The sequence below is a fragment of the Rhinoraja longicauda genome, chromosome 3 (assembly GCF_053455715.1).
Source record: "Rhinoraja longicauda isolate Sanriku21f chromosome 3, sRhiLon1.1, whole genome shotgun sequence".
Taxonomy (NCBI): Eukaryota; Metazoa; Chordata; class Chondrichthyes; order Rajiformes; family Arhynchobatidae; genus Rhinoraja; species Rhinoraja longicauda.
In genome coordinates, this window is record NC_135955.1 from 69,169,925 (window position 1) to 69,188,807 (window position 18,883).

The window sequence follows — 18,883 nt, forward strand, 5'->3', positions numbered from 1 at the left end:
TGGTCCAAAGAAGGAAGATTGGGGCTCTTCTGGGTTGTTCTCTTGTATAATTGTCTGAAATAGATATTCAGTAATACATTTTTGGGTTTTCTTTAAAAGCTGAGATTTGTGTGGTAAGAGAAAGCATGGTCCCAATGAATGCTGCTTTATGTTAAACATTCCAGTAGTATCCAATTTTCAACAGGCAACCCTAAATCTAAAGTCTACAAAGAACAGTATGATAGCATTTCGCTTCTAAACTTTGCATTTGGAGTCCATAATGAGTCCTATCAGAATCATAATGTTCAGTGGAACGATCTGCTTTGGCTTCCAATCTTAACAAATAATTTGTAAATGAAAAAATCCTGGATGATTATAAAAGTAAAACACTGCGGCTGATGAAAATCTGAAATAAAAATGTAAAATTCTGGAAATATGTAACAGGTCACACAAGAGAGAAATATAGTTGATATTTCAAATCAAAGGCCTTTCATGAGAAATAAAAAAAAGAAAATATTTAAAGATCCAATATTGCTGTGTAATCTAGTTCCTTTGACTATTTACATTCTTTGGTAATTTAAGTTTAATTTCTGGTTATCATTTTTTGGATTTAACAATCACAATCCATCATATAAATGTCAGATTAATGATAAAATTCTCTACAGTAGGCCACTTTTAACAGTTATTTCAATATACATACAAAAGGTTTCATTTCTTTTAAGCAGTAACATACAGTGAATATTGCTTCCATTTAACATTCTAGCAAACCGGACATTTCTTAAAAAAAGCATCACTTATGTAAGTAATATTGATAGTTGAAACAAGATACTCTTTCTTGTTCATTATTGATTGAGCACCTGAGTTCGATGCCCATGAATAGAGGTTTAAACTCACCAGACAGAAATATCCAGAAATGTTCCTTTTATTATATATTATATATTAATAAAGTCAGTTGAAGTGCGCAAGTAAAAAGTCAAGTGAGTTGTACAGAAGAAACAATCTATAAAGCAGGTTAGGTGCATTCACTGTGCATCTGAGGGAGAACACCCACTCCTTTTGGCCTAAAATAATTTTTCAGGTTCCCTGGATTCTGACATCAGAATCCGGATAACACTGCTTAGTATTGTTAGGGCTTTACAATAAAAGCTAAAATATCAACCATATGATGGCAAAAAAAAGTTATTTCTAGTGGTTAAAACGTTCACTTCTAGCTACTTTCTGATGATGTTGGTGGAGCTGTTGAGGAGGACCTTCTCCTCCTGGTCGACGATCGTGATCGCTCAGCACTGCAAGGTATTTGTTTGTCGTGGTGCTGCATCTGAGCATCCAGAAATTCCCTCTGCTGCAGGCTGATCATCTGACTAATAAGTCCAGGTAGAGCTTGGATAGTTCCTATTAATGTCTCTAATTTAGTCTCCAATGTTACAATCCTTTTCTCGAGATCTTCACTCCTTTCGTTCAGGTCTGAGATCAGGTCGTACATAATGTTCTGCGTCTAAAACAAGGGAAAAGAAAAACATTTGGAATTTTTACCACATTGCTATTTTTAAGAAACATATTGTTTTCATACCAATCTAACATATATCAGTGAAGTAAGCAACATTCAAAAATGATTTCCCATTTTGCAGAAACAATGAATGATGCATAAAAAATCCATCTATTTCATGTTAACATGAAAAACGCTATATAAATCCTTTTGGGTACTATGGAAAGAATCTATTGTAGAATAATTATCACATATCACTCTGACAGAAACAACATTTAAAGTCAAATATCAATTTTGCAAATTTATCATTGAACAAATTCTCACAAGTTCCAGTTCCAATTCTTGGCATTAACTTTAAAAACATTGACCAGAGTTAAATATTTTCTTCACAAAGTCAATTTTAACCATAGGTACTTGCTGATACATAAAAATAATTTGATAGCAAATATTAACATAGATTCAATTACTATTTATACAAGGCAATGACTTAAAGCAATTGATAGTACAAAATAAACAAATTTGTTTGATTAAAGCCAAATAAATGGAGCTAAAATGGATGTTATGGCAGAACAAAATTTCAGACAAAAGCAAGTTAAAATATAACAATTTCTCCACTTTCGTCTCCCAATTCCCTTGAGTTTGCCTTCTTTGATCAATCAATATACAAATTCATTTTTTAGTAGGTATCACCACTCTGAATAGGCTCAATACGGACTGTTTTGGGGACATTTCCATTGTTTCCGAGTCAACTGTATGGATGTTGTTGGCAAACCATTGACATGTTGCTTCCTAAAGCAAGCTGCTCAACCGTTTCCCTGCATTAGTGTGACAAGCTTGTAACTTTAACATGACTTTTTCCCTGCTGCTTCTGAGGACAGCAAAGATTCTGTCAATTCCAATTCATCTTAAATGCTGACCCTGCAACAAACAGTAGTGTTTGATTTCCAAACATCTGCTACGCTGATATTATATTAAGACAATTCAACAAGTCACAATTGCTTGAAGCAAAACTGGTTGATGATACTTGCAGCTCCATTGGAACATGGGCAGAACATTGGTGTAAAGATCAATGAACAGAAGGCTCGAAGATCTCAGTGGGTCAAGCAGCATCTGTGAAGCAAAAGGTGTGAGTCGACATTTCAGGTTGAGACCCTACATCAGGACTGAGAGGGAAGAAGAACGATTGCCAGTATACAGCAGTGCAGGTGCTAGTGGAACTAATAGGTGATGGGTGGAACCAGAAGAGAAGGGCAAGATGATCAGATGGAAGCAGATGGAGGAAGAAAACCAGGGGTGGGGGGTGGGAGATAAATGGGAAAGGTGAACAAATGGCCAAGAAACATAATGGACAGGTGAGTGTATGACAAGACACTAAAGATGTGGATTATCTGGATAGGGCAAATGCAATAAAATGTAGGAAAATATGAAATTGTTCATTTTGGCAAAAAGAATAAAACAATTAAAAAAATGCACCTCTAAAATGTAAGACGTTGCAGAGCTGAGTGAAATAGAATAACTTCATTTGCAAGTAGCAAGTAGACAGGTAGAACAAGATATTAAAAAAATTAACAGAATATTATTACTTATTACTCATTAAAAATGTGGAGGCAATGCTTCACTTATATAGGGCAATGGTGAGATCACACCTGGACCGCAGTGTAGTTCCAGTCTTAAAGAGGAATATTCAGAGGATTTCTACTGAACTAATACCTAGATTGGGAAAACACAAAATGCTGGATTAACTCAGCGGGACAGGCAGCATCACTGGAGAGAAGGAATGTGAGGTTATCCACTTTGGCGGCAAAAACAAGGAGGCAGATTATTATCTTAATGGAGTTAGATTAGGTAAGGGGGAGGTGCAGCGAGACCTGGGTGTCCTTGTACACCAGTCACTGAAAATTGGCGTGCAGGTACAGCAGGCAGTGAAGAAAGCTAATGGAATGTTGGTCTTCATAACAAGAGGATTTCAGTATAGGAGTAAAGAGATTCTTCTGCAGTATAAGGCCCTGGTAAGACCACATCTGGAGTATTATGTACAGTTTTGGTCTCCTAATTTGAGGAAGGACATCCTTGTAATTGAGGCATTGCAGCGTAGGTTCACGAGATTGATCCCTGGGATGGTGGGACTGACATATGAGGAAAGATTGAAAAGACTAGGCTTGTATTCACTGGAGTTTAGAAGGATGAGAGGGGATCTTATAGAAACATATAAAATTATAAAAGGACTGGACAAGCTAGATGCAGGAAAAATGTTCCCAATGTTGGGCGAGTCTAGAACCAGGGGCCACAATCTTAGAATAAAGGGGAGGCCATTTAAAACTGAGGTGAGAAAAAACGTTTTCACCCAGAGAGTTGTGAATTTGTGGAATTCTCTGCTACAGAGGGCAGTGGAAGCCAAATCACTGGATGGATTTAAGAGAGAGTTAGATAGAGTTCTAGGGGCTAGTGGAATAAAGGGATATGGGGAGAAGGCAGGCACGGGTTATTGATTGGGGACGATCAGCCATGATCACAATGAATGGCGGTGCTGGCTCGAAGGGCTGAATGACCTCCTCCTGCACCTATTTTCTATGTTTCTATGTTTCCATGAATGGGTGATGTTTCAGGTTGAGACCCTTCTTCAGACTGTCTGAAGAAGGGTCTCGACCCGAAACATCACCCATTCCTTCTCTCCAGAGATGCTGCCTGTCCCGCTGTTACTCCAGCATTTTATGTCTATCTTTGGTTTAAACCAGCATCTGTAGTTCCTTCCTACATCTGGAATGGGCAGGTTGTGCATTGAGGAAAGACCAGGCAGACTAGGTGTGTATCCACCAGAGTGATGCAGGATTTGAATGAAACATATAAAATCCTATGGGCTTTGACAGGATGGATGTGAAGGAAATGGTTCTCTTCTCTTCAACTCATTGCTTCCCTTGAGTGATGTTGGAAGAATATTGATTCACCCATGAAGATGGGCAGAAAGCAATAATCACCAGAAAGTTTCCTCGTCCACATTTGATCAGAAGTTAAGATGTCATAGCATCCAGACTCAATGTTGAGGACTCCCAGCGCCACTCCCTCCTGAATGTAAGAGGCTAAGCCACCACTTCTGTTGCATTCATTCTGTCATTGGGACAGGACATCCACGACCTTTAACTTTGGACATACAGCGCGGAAACAGGCCCACTGAGTCTGCGTTGACCAGTAATTACCCCATACACTAACCTACACACAGTAGGGACAATATTGTTTACAACTTACCAAAGCCAATTAACCTGTAATTCTTTGGAGTGTGGGAGGAAACTGAAGTGCACTGAGAAAACCCACACGGTCACAGGGAGAACATAGAAACTCCGTACAGACAGCATCCCGTAGTCAAGATTGAACTTGGATCTCTGGCGCTGCAACTCTACCGCTGCGCCACTGTATCTTAGTGATGATTATAGTTTGGACTTTGGTTGATGGTACTTACAATTGTACCTGTCAGGTTGTTACTTGCCTAACCTGTTGGACAGCTATTCGAATTTTGACTCATTTCTCCAATGCGAGCAATGTGAGCTTTGTAGTGTTTACTGGCCTACCCTACATTATATTGCTGCTTTTAAACTTGAACACTAATTTACTATTTACAGCAATAATTTCAAGATTATTATATTTCAAATTGACTTTGTATTTTTGTTTTTATATGAGTCTATTCCATAATTGTAAGTGAACCACCCACAAGATTTCACAGCAGGATAGCACATCAAAATTTGTCAATCATGGAATGTCCTATCTTCACAATCAAAGCCCCATACTGGGACACATAACTCAGAATAGTGTCATAATATGCATTGAGCTTACAGGCCTCAAATTGCAATGCATTACTGCAATATTTTAATGAATAATGACAGTCAATTTTTCATATTCGAAAATGATACCCCACATGCTGCGTGTTTTATAGCTTTCACCTATCCAATAGAAATAACTGGTTGGTAATAAAATTGGTAACCATTGTCAACATCGTGGAATGAAAAGCTGGAGCTTTATCAATGAAGGTAAAAAAAATGTACGATGTTATTGTTAGTACTGAATTATGTTCCTGGTTTATTGATTAAGGTTGGTTTGATAGAAACAGCATAAAGTTGCATGAGAGATGAACTTTAACATTCAACACAGAGGGGCACTGCATTTAATAGTGCAAAACACGCAGCCAAAGAGTGGTGGAGCATAATACTGATTCAACATTAATTCACACAGCGGCATGACATGTGGGTGCACTAGAACACTGATCCATGGCATCGGTCAAAAAGTAATCATACATCATTGCGCAGCACCGAGTGCCGCAACCTGTAAAAATCCATCAAACTTCAATCAGACACAGCATAGAAGAAAGCACTGGTAATAAGCGCACATCCACACAGGATGTGACAGTATTTTGTTTTGACAGATACAGTGGGAGGATACACAAATTAATGTCTATGCCCTCTCCCAGGACACATTCCCCCCCCCCCACTAAGCCTCTAGTTATTCTCAGTTAGCTCATGTCCAACAGCAGACGTGTCAAACTCCACTCTGAGCTGGAGTCCCCAGCAGACTGGTTGAGAAGCTGCTGGAACTGGGGCTTAGCACCCCTCTGTGTGCCTGGGTCCTGGACTTTCTCACTGCCAGGCCCCAAGTGGTCAGGATGGGGGAACACACATCTAGCTCCCTCACCCTGAACATAGGATCCCCCCAGGGCTGCGTCCTTAGCCCCCTACTGTACTCCCTATACACACATGACTGTGGGGCCAGGTTCAGCTCAAACTCCATCATCAAGTTTGCTGATGACACTGTGGTGGTGGGCCGGATCTCCAACAACGATGAGAAGGCCTACCGGGAGGAGGTGGCTGATCTGGCACTCTGGTGTCAGGACAATAGCCTCCTCTTGAATGTCACTAAAACAAAGGAGCTGATTGTGGACTTCAGAAGGGCTAAACATCCAAGGACGTACACGCCACTGGAGATAAATGGGTCTATTGTGGATAGGGTGAGCAGTTTTAAATACTTGGGAGTCTGCATCGCAGAGGATCTGACGTGGGCAACGCACATTGCCGCACTGGTGGGTAAGGCTAAGCAGCGCCTTTACCACCTTAGACAACTGAGGAAATTCAGAGTGTCTCTGAGGATCCTTCATTGCTTCTACTCTGGGGCTGTAGAGAGCATCCTGTCCGGCAACATTACAGTCTGGTTTGGGAACAGCTCTGCCCAGGACAGGATGGCCCTGCAGAGAGTAGTGCGTTCGGCAGAACGCACCATGGGAACTACACTCGTCCCCCTGCAGGACCTATACATCAGGAGGTGCAGATCCAGAGCAAGCAAGATCATGAGGGACCCCTGCCACCCCAGTAACGGACTGTTCCAGATACTACGATCAGGCAAACGCCTCCGCTGTCACGCTGTGAAAATGGAGAGGATGAGATGGAGCTTCTTCCCACAGGCCATCAGGACTGTCAACTTTTATAACCCCAGAGACTAAATTTTTGTCGACACTAATAGTAACTTATTAACTTTATTTATATGCTGTAACTGTAATTCTTTTTGTGCACAACCCGCAGGCATTGCCACTTTCATTTCACTGCACATCGTGTATGTGTATGTGACAAATAAATTTGACTTGACTTGACTTGACTTGAGCTCTGCCTTGGGAGCAGATTGCCAGGTGGACACAAAATAAAGACTCATGAATTTGCTAAAAGCTTTCATGAAGAACTGTACTACCAACTACTGCACGTTACTGACACATGACTACTCAAAGGAGAGGAGTAGTGTTTGGAATGGTATGGAAAACAGCAATGGGTTTGCAACAGGAGCACACAGAGGCCCTGTGTAAAGTGATGAAAGCTTTACAAAACCTCCCAAACCTCCCACCCTGTCAGCCATTTGTGGAAGAGTCTGCAGTCCGCACTATGGCCTTATTAAGGACTAGGACCAGTCTAGACAAGTCAAGGACCAGTAGTCATAGCCTCAGAATTAAAGGATGTTCCATTAGGAAGAAGATGGGAAGGAATTTCTTTAGTCAGAGGGTGGTGAATCTATGGAGAAAGCTGTGGAGACCAAGACAATGGATATTTATAAGGCAAAGATAGATAGATTCTTGATTAGTAAGGGTGTCAGGGGTTATGGTGGGGAAGGCTGGAGAATGGGGCTAGGAGGGAGAGATAGATCAGCCACGATTGAATGGCGGAGTAGACTTGATGTGCCGAATGGCCTAATTCTACATTACCTTATTAACCACCTCGGAACCCTTAAACAGAAGTGGAAATAAATTATCCTTTATCCAGAGGATCTTCCGAAGAAGAGGTACAATATGGCTTTGCTGAGAGAGTGCTACGTTGAGACTCAGACCCACTCCCCAAAGTGGGTGTAAAAAATAAATCCAAAAGCCTGCTAAGTGCCAGTATCATATCTGCCTCCACCATCACGCCTGGCAGCGCATTCCAAACACCCTGTGCAAACAAAACCCGCCACCCGCATTAAACTTTGCCACTCTCACCTTAAAGCTCTGTCCTCTATTCCTTGACATTTCCACTCGGGGAAAAAGGTTCTGACTGTTACCTCATCTCTGCCTCTCACCCCCCGACTGATGAAGGCAAGCATACCATACAACAGACAATAGACAATAGGTGCAGGAGTAGGCCATTCGGTCCTTCGAGCCAGCACCGCCATTCACCGTGATCATACGCTCTCTTTGACAATCTATCTTATTTATGGTGCCACTTGCAGGGAGCTGTGGACTTGGACCCCAAGATCCCATGGGTCATCAATGCTGTTAAGGGTTTTCCATTACTTTCCCCTTAATTTAACCCCACAAAGTGCGACACCTCGCACTTGCTTAGATTAAACTCCTTCTGCCAGTTCCTCCACCCAACTGCAGTTGATCTATATCCTGCTGAATGCTTTGACAATATTCCTCACTGTTTCTAACTCCAGCAAAGTTGATGTTGTCTATAAACTTAGTAATCAACCCCTAAGACAAATCTCTTCTTTTCTTTTCTCCTTCCTATTAATACTCAACCCAACTGGCAGAATATTTTTGACGAGATTTAAATTAAAGATATCCAGGGCAAAAAAAATCATCTTAAGCAGTTGGAAGGAAACAGCTAGTCTGATATCTTATTCCTTAAAAATATATCAAAGTGTAAACATAGGCAATAAATTATTTTGCAGAAGATTGTGCAATTCCATTCTCAAGGGGCAGCCATTTACCCAAAGAGTGTGAGGGAGGAATAGGCAAACATTTTAATTCCCACTCCTCAGTCCCCACTCCTTGTGGGAAATGTTAGCACTGTGGGTTTACAAATAACCCCTAAAGGTTTCACTTTATCATGCATTACTGTGTTTCCTTAAGATCTCAACAAATCTATTCTATTCATGGTTGTCCTTGGTCGCAACTATATTTTGGGTTTACTTTGCAGATACTCAATACTCTTCCTCATAACGTAAACTAAAATTCCAGGTTTATGTTTTAATTCTGTGCCTTTATCGGGCAGGAGAAAATACAAACTAATGCAAGCCAATTAATTTTAAAGGCATCCCTTAAACCAGTTGTAGATGGAAAATACACCTTTCAAGCTCAGATTTATTCAATCATTATTAGCCCAAATCAGCAATTCTGTTCTCATCCAGTTGATTTGGTTGTCTAAGGTATGATAATTACAACTTACACTTGACATTTGGCTCAACAGTACATGAGTTTTTGGAATCACAAGGGAATCAGTACACAATGGGCTTTCTATCTCCAATAATAAAATCATTAGTTCATGATTGGAAAAAGATGGTTGAAAGACCACCCCTTCAAATTTTTATTTGCTTGAAAAATCTAACTGTTAATTTGCAAGATGGAGACATCTATAACCTTGTTTTGTGACCAGATTAGACACCTACAACAATTTGGAGTCCGAGGAACAGAAATACAACTTTTCTGATTCAAAACCATCCCCAAAATCCCAATAACATAAACTTCTACTTTTTAAAAATATTTCAATGTGAAACCTTAACAGAACAAATGAACAATAACTCTGGGAGAAATTAGTATAAGTGCCAATGTTATCCAAAATAACGACAAGCGCATTTTCTGTAAATTGTGGTTACTTTTTAGTAATGAAATGCAGCATTTCCTTCCTTGGTTTCAGAAAAGTTCAGTAAAGGTAAATTTTAAAGAGACAACACTTGTGATTCCAACACAACTCTGCGTGATCTAACAAAACGTATGATTGTTTCCAGATTATTCACGCATTCTGCTGACGGTATTTGAAAACAATGCACGCATTTATGAAATTTCTGTGGCTTCCCAAACTCAACTTCCTGAGAATGTGCTCCCCATCCAGCAAACTTTCACGCTGGGAATTTCAATTCATATAATATTTACCTAAATATTTGACACAATAGTTAGTTACCTTATGATCACTACTCCTGTTTGATACCCGTGAATATACTCGCCCTGCCATTCCATCCCTGAATCTCTGTTGATGCAGTCTCCTCCTACCTCAGTTGATCTGTAGAAAAGAGTTTATGCAATGGTGTCTCAAAAAACCTTATATTCAAGAGGACAAAGAAGGTGCCTGCCATCAATGCAGTTAAAATAAAGGAAGTTCTTGAAGCCTGTCTGACCTATGCAGACTTACATCAGGCGAATTAATTTCAAATTAATTCCAATAATGTTAATACTATGGACAGACTCCTTCTGAGAAATGTTCATGTTTAATGAAAGCTATCTGAAAATGGAAACTTTTAGTCAACATTCCTGCTTTAATTCTGGCAATCTTTGCTATTCAAGTAAAGATAGGGAATACTAACAATTATACATATGTGCCAGCACTTCATTCAATTCTACACGTCTAGACTAAGGCTTTGGATTGTTTCGTTGGTCCACCATGAGACTGGATCCCACCACCAATCACATCTCACTGTCTCCACCCCTTCCCGCTTTCCACAGAGACCACTACCTGTGCAACTCCTTGGTTCACACATCCCTTCCCACCCAAACCACCCCCTCCCCAGATACCTTCCCCTGCAACCGCAGAAGGTATAACGCCTGTCCCTACATCTTCTCCCTCACAGCCATCCAGAGACCCCAGCAGCCCTTCCAGATGCAACAGAGTTTCACATACATCTCCAGCCTCACCTACTGCATTTAGTGCTCCTGAGGTGGGCTCCTTTACTGCTGAGACCAAACATAGACTAGGCAACTGTTTTGCCGAATACTTGCGCTCGGTCCACCAAGGCCTGCTGGATCTCCCAGTTGCTGACCACTTTAACTCCCCTTCCAATTCCCACACTGACCTTTCTGTCTTGAGCCTCCACCATTACCAGAGTGAGGCTACGTGCAAAATGGAGGAACAGCACCTCATATTCCACTTGGGTAGCTTACAACCTAATGGTATGAACATTGAATAATCCAATTTTAGGTACCTAACCGAAAACACCACTCCTTTTCCCCACTCTCTTCCCTGCATTCAAGAGAGAGCTAGATAGAGCTCTTAAGGATAGCAGAGTCAGGGGGTATGGGGAGAAGGCAGGAACAGGGTACTGATTGAGAATGATCAGCCATGATCACATTAAATGGCGGTGCTGGCTCGAAGGGCCGAATGGCCTACTCCTGCACCTATTGTCTATTGTACCCCACCTGAAATGTGCACCAATTTTCCAACAATCTAGCTCCCTTTTCTTTTTTCTCCATTCCTCTCCATCTTTTTCCCTTCATTTGACTTCAGACCACGCCCCTTAGTTGACAATTTGTCAACCATACATGCCAATGAACCTCCTTACCTGTATCTACCTATCCCTTGCCTGGCTTTGTCCTGCCACTATCACCCTCCCAATTTTCTCCCACAACTACAATCGTCTGAAGGAGGATCCCAGCCTGAAATGTTGTGTATCCACGTTCTCCTGAGATCTGCCTGAGCCGCATAGTTCCTCCAGCATATTGTGCCTCTTTTTTGGATACAACCTTGTTGGTTTCTGTTCGATAAAGAAGCATACAAGTGTACCTTTAAACTGGTGATCATTAAGCTTAACTAATTTCCCAATTCATTTTCACTGTTGCCCAGCAGGAATTCATTCCCAAAATCAATAATAGATTTTCTTTAGGAATCCTCCAAAACAGCACAAATAGAGACAATTTCAGCAGTGCGTTGCAGTTTCTGTAGCTTTGAACTTGCTCCACCTGCTCCAGTGAAGGCCTACAAAATAACTGCAGGAAAGTGGTTGAACATTTTATTTACTGAAGTATCTGCAGTGACTTGTGTCCATTTGCTTATGTGACTACTTCCCATGACTGAGGAGAAAGAATGAGATACATGAGTATGAAGTACACAAAGTGAGGGGGATACCACATAAATACAAATCATGCTGCTGATTTTCCATGTTAGGTTACCTGCTTTATTGATATGTGAAATATAAATTAAAATTATGAAACGATGCCTAATCATAAATTTTAAAACAGCAATAATAATTCTGCATTCGTTGAGGAACAATGCTTGAAATTTATTGTTTGAACAATCGTCTATCAATGAACAAAAATCAAGGTGAATATTTTAAGAAAATTGACAAATTCATAATGAACCCCACTAACCTTAGCAAGATCCACCAAACTATTTGCTTGATCGTTTAATTTGCGTTGTTCCATTTTTACACTTCGCAACCTGAAGGCAACATTCATTTTAAATGGTTAATTTCATTTCATTCTGCAATGCTATCTTCAAAAAAACAACATGCAGTAAACTCCAGCAGAGCAAACCAACTGCATGAACAATGATTTCCTTACGTTTAAAAGTTCAAAACCACTCTTCTGTCTGTTAAATGAGAAGCATGCTTCCTTGATATGGAAATTGTTGGTAGCATAGAAAAATGTGTGTATTTTGTAATATATTAGACACAGCTTCAGATGAATAAAAAAAAGAGGATTTTACAAATGTCAGATCAAAGTCTAGGCATTCATAAAAGCCTAAGTATCATGACCATTGGACATAGTATGGCAAACGATCAGTGTCAGACCATCCCCAAATTCTGCATACTTTCCACCAAGACTTGATGTCGATTTCCTCCAAACTAAGTTAATGATGATTTAATTGGACTCTGAGGAACATCTCTAGTCTGCTCTATATCAGATGAATTTGTTGTATAATATACATTCACATAATGAAGAGATGTGGATCGCCAATATTTTTTGAATGCATTTAACGAACCAAAGAACAATTGTACAAGGAAACAAGTATTCCCCATTTTGAATGGATCACTCTTAGCACAGCCTATATATTAACAATCAATGCCCAACATCTTTAATAATTTTGATTTAGAAGATGCTGACTTTACAATTATGACCTTATTAAGATGATTTACAAAACCCGCTCCCAAATTCTGGAATTATATTTGTCACTAACAAACCTCAAACTCTGGAAACTGTTGACAATACCAATGCTCATTTTCTTTGCATTTCATAGATAATCTTTAGTCCGAGGGTGGTGAATCTTTAGTTTTGGTTTAGTTTAGAGATACAGCACGGAAACAGGCCCTTCGGCCCACTGAGTCCACATCGACCAGCGAACCCCGCACATTAACACTATCCTAAACACACTAGGGACAATTTTACACATACACCAAGCCAATTAACCTGTACGTCTTTGGAGTGTGGGAGGAAACCGAAGATCTCTGAGAAAACCCACGCGGTCACGGGGAAAACGTACGGACAGCACCCTTAGTCGGGATCGAAACCGGGTCTCCGGCGCTGCAAGTGCTGTAAGGCAGCAACTCTACCGCTGTGCCACCATGGCTGCCCTAACCACCTAATCTGTGCCACAGAGGCTGTGGAGGCCAAGTCAGTGGATATCTATAAATAGATAGATTCTTGATTAGTACAGGTGTCAGGGGTTATGGGGAGAAGGCAGGAGAATGGGGTTGGGAGGGAGGGAAAGATCAGCCATGAATGAATGGCGGAGTAGACTTGATGGGCCGAATGGCCTAATTCTACTCCTATCACTTATGATCTGATGACCTTATAAGTGAATTAATGTGAATTCAAAAAAGGGGTATCCTTAGATGTCTGCTTTTTGAATTTACAGAGATAAGTTCCTGATCACACACATTGTAGGTATACTCAAAATCATAAATCTGTGCCTAAAATTTCACTGCCAAAATGTTGCCGTTTCCTTCTAATTAATGGTGACATTAAATGACTCAGTGGAGCTCAAGTAGTGTAAGAAAATAATTGCAGATGCTGGTACAAATCGAAGGTATTTATTCACAAAATGCTGGAGTAACTCAGCAGGTCAGGCAGCATAGGAGAGAAGGAATGGGTGACGTTTCAGGTCGAGACCCTTGTTCAGACTGATGTCAGGGGGTGGGACAAAGGAAGGATATAGGTGGAGACAGGAAGATAGAGGGAGAACTGGGAAGGGGGAGGGGAAGAGAGGGGAAGAGACTTAGTCATCACTCTGCAACAACCCTGACTTAGTCATCAAACCCGCTGACAAGGGAGGTGCTGTGGTAGTCTGGCGTGCTGACCTCTACCGGACAGAGGCCAGATGACAACTCTCAGATACCTCCTCCTACTTATCCTTGGACCATGACCCCACCGACGAGCACCAGACCTTAATCATCAACACCATCACTGCCCTCACCAATTCCGGCACTCTGCCCTCTAATGCCTCCAAACTTATCGTTCCCCAGCCCTGCTTTTACCTTGTACCTAAAATCCATAAACAGAACTGTCCCGGCAGACCAATTGTTTTTGCCTGTTCATGTCCCACCGAACTTATTTCCACCTACCTCGACTCCATCCCTAGTCAAATCCCTCCCCACCTACGTCCAAGACACCTCACATGCTCTCCGTCTCCTCAATAACTTCCTTTTTCCAGACCCCCACTCCCTCATCTTTACCGTGGATGTCCAGTCACTCTACACTTCCATCCCCCACAAGGATGGTCTTGAATCCCTCCATTTCTTCCTCGACCGTAGAACTAGCCAATCCCCAACTACTAACACTCTCCTCCGCCTAGCAGAGTTGGTTCTTACCCTTAACAACTTCTCCTTTGACTCCTCCCACTTCCTCCAAACCAGAGGCGTAGCTATGGGCACTCGCATGGGCCCTAGCTATGCCTGCCTCTTTGTCGGGTACGTCGAACAATCCCTGTTCCGGACGTACACTGGCTCCATCCCTGAACTCTACCTCCGCTACATCGACGACTACATTGGTGTTACCTCTTGTACCCATGCAGAACTCACTGACTTCATACACTTCACTACTAATTTCCATCCTGCTATTAAATATACTTGGACTATCTCCGACATCTCCCTACCGTTTCTGGACCTCACCATCTCCATCACAGGAGACAGACGAGTGACTGACATCCACTATAAACCCACTGACTCGCATAGCTATTTGGACTACACTTCTTCCCACCCTGTCTCCTGCAAAAAGTCTATCCCCTACTCCCAATTCCTCCTTCTACACCGCATCTGTGCCCGGGATGAGGTGTTTCACACTAGGGCATCAGAGATGTCCTCATTCTTCAGGAAGTGGGGCTTCCCCTCTTCCATGAGATGCAACACCTGTCCCTTTACCTCCCCGCTCAACTCCATCCAAGGACCCAAACAGTCTTTCCAGGTGAGACAGAGGTTCACCTGCACCTCCTCCAACCTATCTATTGTATCCGCTGCTCTAGATTTCAACTTCTTTACATCGGCTAAACCAAACGTAGGCTCGGCGATCGTTTCGCTCAACACCTTCATTCAGTCCGCCTTAACAAACCTGATCTCCCGGTGGCTGAGCACTTCCCCTCCCACTCCCAGTCTGACCTTTCTGTCATGGGCATCCTCAGGTGCCATAGTGAGGCCCATGGGAAATTTGAGGAACTGCACCTCATATTTCGCTTGGGCAGCTTGCAGCCCAGCGGTATGAACATTGACCTCCAACTTTAGATAGTTCCTCTGTCCCTCTCTTCCCCTCCCCCTTCCCAGTTCTCCCTCTTTCTTCCTGTCTCCACCTATATCCTTCCTTTGTCCCGCCTCCCCTGACATCAGTCTGAAGAAGGGTCTCGACCCGAAACGTCGCCCATTCCTTCTCTCCTGAGATGCTGCCTGACCTGCTGAGTTACTCCAGCATTTTGTGAATAAATACCTTCTGTGGAGCTCAAGGCTCATTTTTCTGCTTGGGATACCATCATTGGGATAGCATACCTGAATTATACCCTACACTCTTCAACTTTTGACATGACAATTTTAACAAGAAAATATTACTTCCGTTAACTGACCAAACTCTGAAAGTTTATAGTTATTCAACAGTTGTCCACTTTCAGAATCCAACAATTTGAATGTAGCAGGGACCAAATTCAGTCCAAACTCAGTTATGATTTTTCAGTACTTCCACCATACATCCTAAATGTCCCTTGGCCCGATATATCTGAAATATTCCTATGTCCGTCTGGCCTGATACCAGTCCTGCAAAATGGATTCAATCAAGATAACTTTGCTTTCAATGTAACTCAGTGATAAGTGAGAATCCTATTAAAAATAAAACATTATAAACATCTTGCAGCTAGTCACAAACCTGTTTAGAATGGCTTCCCATTCATTTATTATTGTACATATGTTACCATATTTTTCAATTAGATTGATGTGGTGGAATACAATTTGACACACGGTTGGCCAATATAAAATTGTTTTGTGGGACTGTATTATTTTCTACAGTCCATACATATTTTAAAGCTTTACTTATTAAATTTGTAAAGTCCTAGTATATGAGAAGTTGGAGATGATTTCAAATCAAATATTATTATAAATAAACAGCACTTCTCATTTATTATCAATTTATAGAAAATTATTTCAGTTCCAAAACAATTATTTCATTTCTGAGATAATACAATTTGATTAATCAAGGTGGCATTTTAATTCTCCAGAAGGTTTTACCATTTCATAAATTTATGGTAAGTCTTTGAACAAGACCACGCTCTACCTCCGAAGAAAAATCAATTCATCTAAGAGACAAACAATCAAAGCCTTTTTATCCTGAAGTTTTAGTGAATGCTTCAAAACGTCTCACTATTCTGCAGATAAAGACCAAGAACTCCCTCATTTTCTCTAACTCCACTGATTGGAGTAGGCGTTGTCAGGTGTCAAATTTAAACTCGTCAACGTGCATTCATGTCTTAAAAAAAACATAAGGTCATCTGCGACAATTAACTCTAAATTGTATTATTTGCCTGAATATTTTGACAGCATGCTTATTTCATTCTCAGGAACTTGCTAAATAGTTACACAAGTATAAGCATCCATGGACCAGAGGTATATCCAATAATAGGAGGTGATTTCATGCCTGCAGTGACTGATACAAGTAAGACAACAGTTGAGCACATGTCACTACTAGATGCCCCTCAAAATAAGGGAAGGGATTCCACACCAGTAGGCCACATCAGTGGCAAGGGTGGGGAGAAAAATTGTATAATTTGTGTAAACAGTATTGAATGGATGTATAGCCTCCGAGAATGTCAGATAGAGTTTAAGGATCATGTATTGTATATATATATATTTCTTGAATAGAGCATATTTTGGAAAAAAAAAAGTTGCTTGCAAGTGGTGGCCATCGAGCAGCAGCAGCAGAAATGGGGAGGCTCATGATATCTGGGCAGGTGGTTCTTCTGCTGGCAGATCGCAATGGTGGTGTCGTTGTAAGGAACTTTGGCAGCACGGTGGCGCAGTGATATAGTTGCTGTCTTACAGCGCCAGAGACCCGAGTTCGATCCTGACCACGGGTGTTGTCTGTACGGAGTTAGAACGTTCTTCCTGTGACCGTGTGGGTTTTCTCTGGCAACTCCGGTTTTCTCCCACATTCCAAAGACGTACAGGTTTGAAAGTTAATTGGCTTCAGTAAAAATTGTGAATTGTTCCGAGTGTGTAGGTTAGTGTGTAGGTTAGTTGGTCCGTGTGCCGAAGAGTCAATTTCTGCACTGTATCTCTTAACTAAACTAAAAAACTAAACATTGATGTTGGAACTTCTGATAGGCCTTAACAGTCAGCCTACATTGCTGGTATTGATCGTCACCCTTGAAAAGTAACCGCCAAAAATGGTTAAGAAGAAGGTGGCCAAGAGGTCCAAGTTCTAGTCCTTTGTGAAAGTATATATCGACAACCACCTGATGCCAACCAGACACCCAGATAACATTAGCTTGGATAAGACCATTGTGAGCTAGTATCTTTCAGGGATGCTGCTTTGAAACACAAAGTAGGCAGAAAGCCAAAGTAAGCCAGTAAGCTATGTTTCTATGTTTTTCTAAAATTCGAAGGAAGGTACAAGACCAGGTAAAACAAACTTCCAGAAGCTTAAATTCTAGGTTGTGTAGCAGTATAAATACATTTTCATTTAAAATGAAAAAAATATATACTATTTCCAAATACAGGCTTTTCAAATTCTGAAGTATAAACCATGCACAAACAAAGCACATCAGAGGTATTTGGAAACTTTGGAAACTTTGGAGAATATTTACAATTTTCAACACTGGCAAAACCGGCAAAGAAATTTATTGGTTGTCAAAGGCTTCCACAGGACATGGCCATGGTTTCATCTAGTTCATCCATGTGACTCCCTTGCAGAGCAGAGAGATCTTGTCACTTGGCTCTGGGGCTGATCAAGAATGTGATATTGGGGTTCTGGATTCATTAAGGTTGGTTGAAGAACACAGGCTGTGAGTATGGGCAAGGACCTGAATCACTGGCGGGGTCATCCATTGCAGTTACAAAGGCCAATTTTCTTCACTAATCCCTTCCTCTGGTACTGCACCACAGACCCCTTCCCTGTAAATGTTCTCAGTCTTTATATTTTCTTAAAATCTATTACTTTACAATGTTATGATTAATGGAACTATGCTCCCTACACACTCACGACTGTGCAGCCAAATTCGGCTCTAACTTAATCTGCAAGTTTGTAGATGACACTATTGTGGTGGGCTGGATCACAAACAATCACAAGACCTAGTACAAGAAGGAGAGGGAGAAATTAGTAACATGGTGTTAAAGAATAACCTCTCCCTTAAGGTTTGCAAGATGAAGAAGCTAGTTATCGACTTCAGGAAGCATGGTAGGCCACATGCCCCAATCGGCATCAATGGTGCAGAAGTGCGAATAGTTGAGACCTTCAAGTTCCTTGGTGTTAATATTACTAGTGATGTTCATGGACCAAACACACTGATGCAATAGCCAAGAGGGCCCACCAACACATTCACCTCCTGAGGATACTGAGAAAATTGACATGTCTGTACTGACTCTTACAAACCATTACAGATGCACCGATTGCATTACAGCTTAGTTTGGGAACAACGCTGTCCAAGCCCGCAAGAAATTGCAGAGAGTTGTAAATGTAGCCCAGCCCATCACACAGATCTGACTCTGTGCATCATCTACACTTCACGGTGCCTCAGAAAAGCA

At 41.3% G+C, this 18,883-nt stretch overlaps 1 protein-coding gene and 1 pseudogene across 1 annotated transcript in view; one reads left to right on the forward strand and one right to left on the reverse strand.

Moving 5' to 3' along the window:
- Positions 1 to 476: 476 nt before the first annotated feature.
- LOC144592067 (small conductance calcium-activated potassium channel protein 2-like) overlaps positions 477 to 18,883 on the reverse strand; it is a 107,315-nt gene continuing 88,908 nt past the window's right edge. The window contains exons 7-8 of the mRNA XM_078396330.1: positions 12,042 to 12,111; positions 477 to 1,474 (exon numbers count right to left, since the gene is read on the reverse strand). Coding sequence (XP_078252456.1) covers positions 1,187 to 1,474; positions 12,042 to 12,111 — 358 coding nt within the window. The 3' untranslated portion in view covers positions 477 to 1,186. The remainder of the gene's footprint in view (positions 1,475 to 12,041; positions 12,112 to 18,883) is intronic.
- Positions 17,065 to 17,793, forward strand: LOC144592436 (large ribosomal subunit protein eL27-like; annotated as a pseudogene).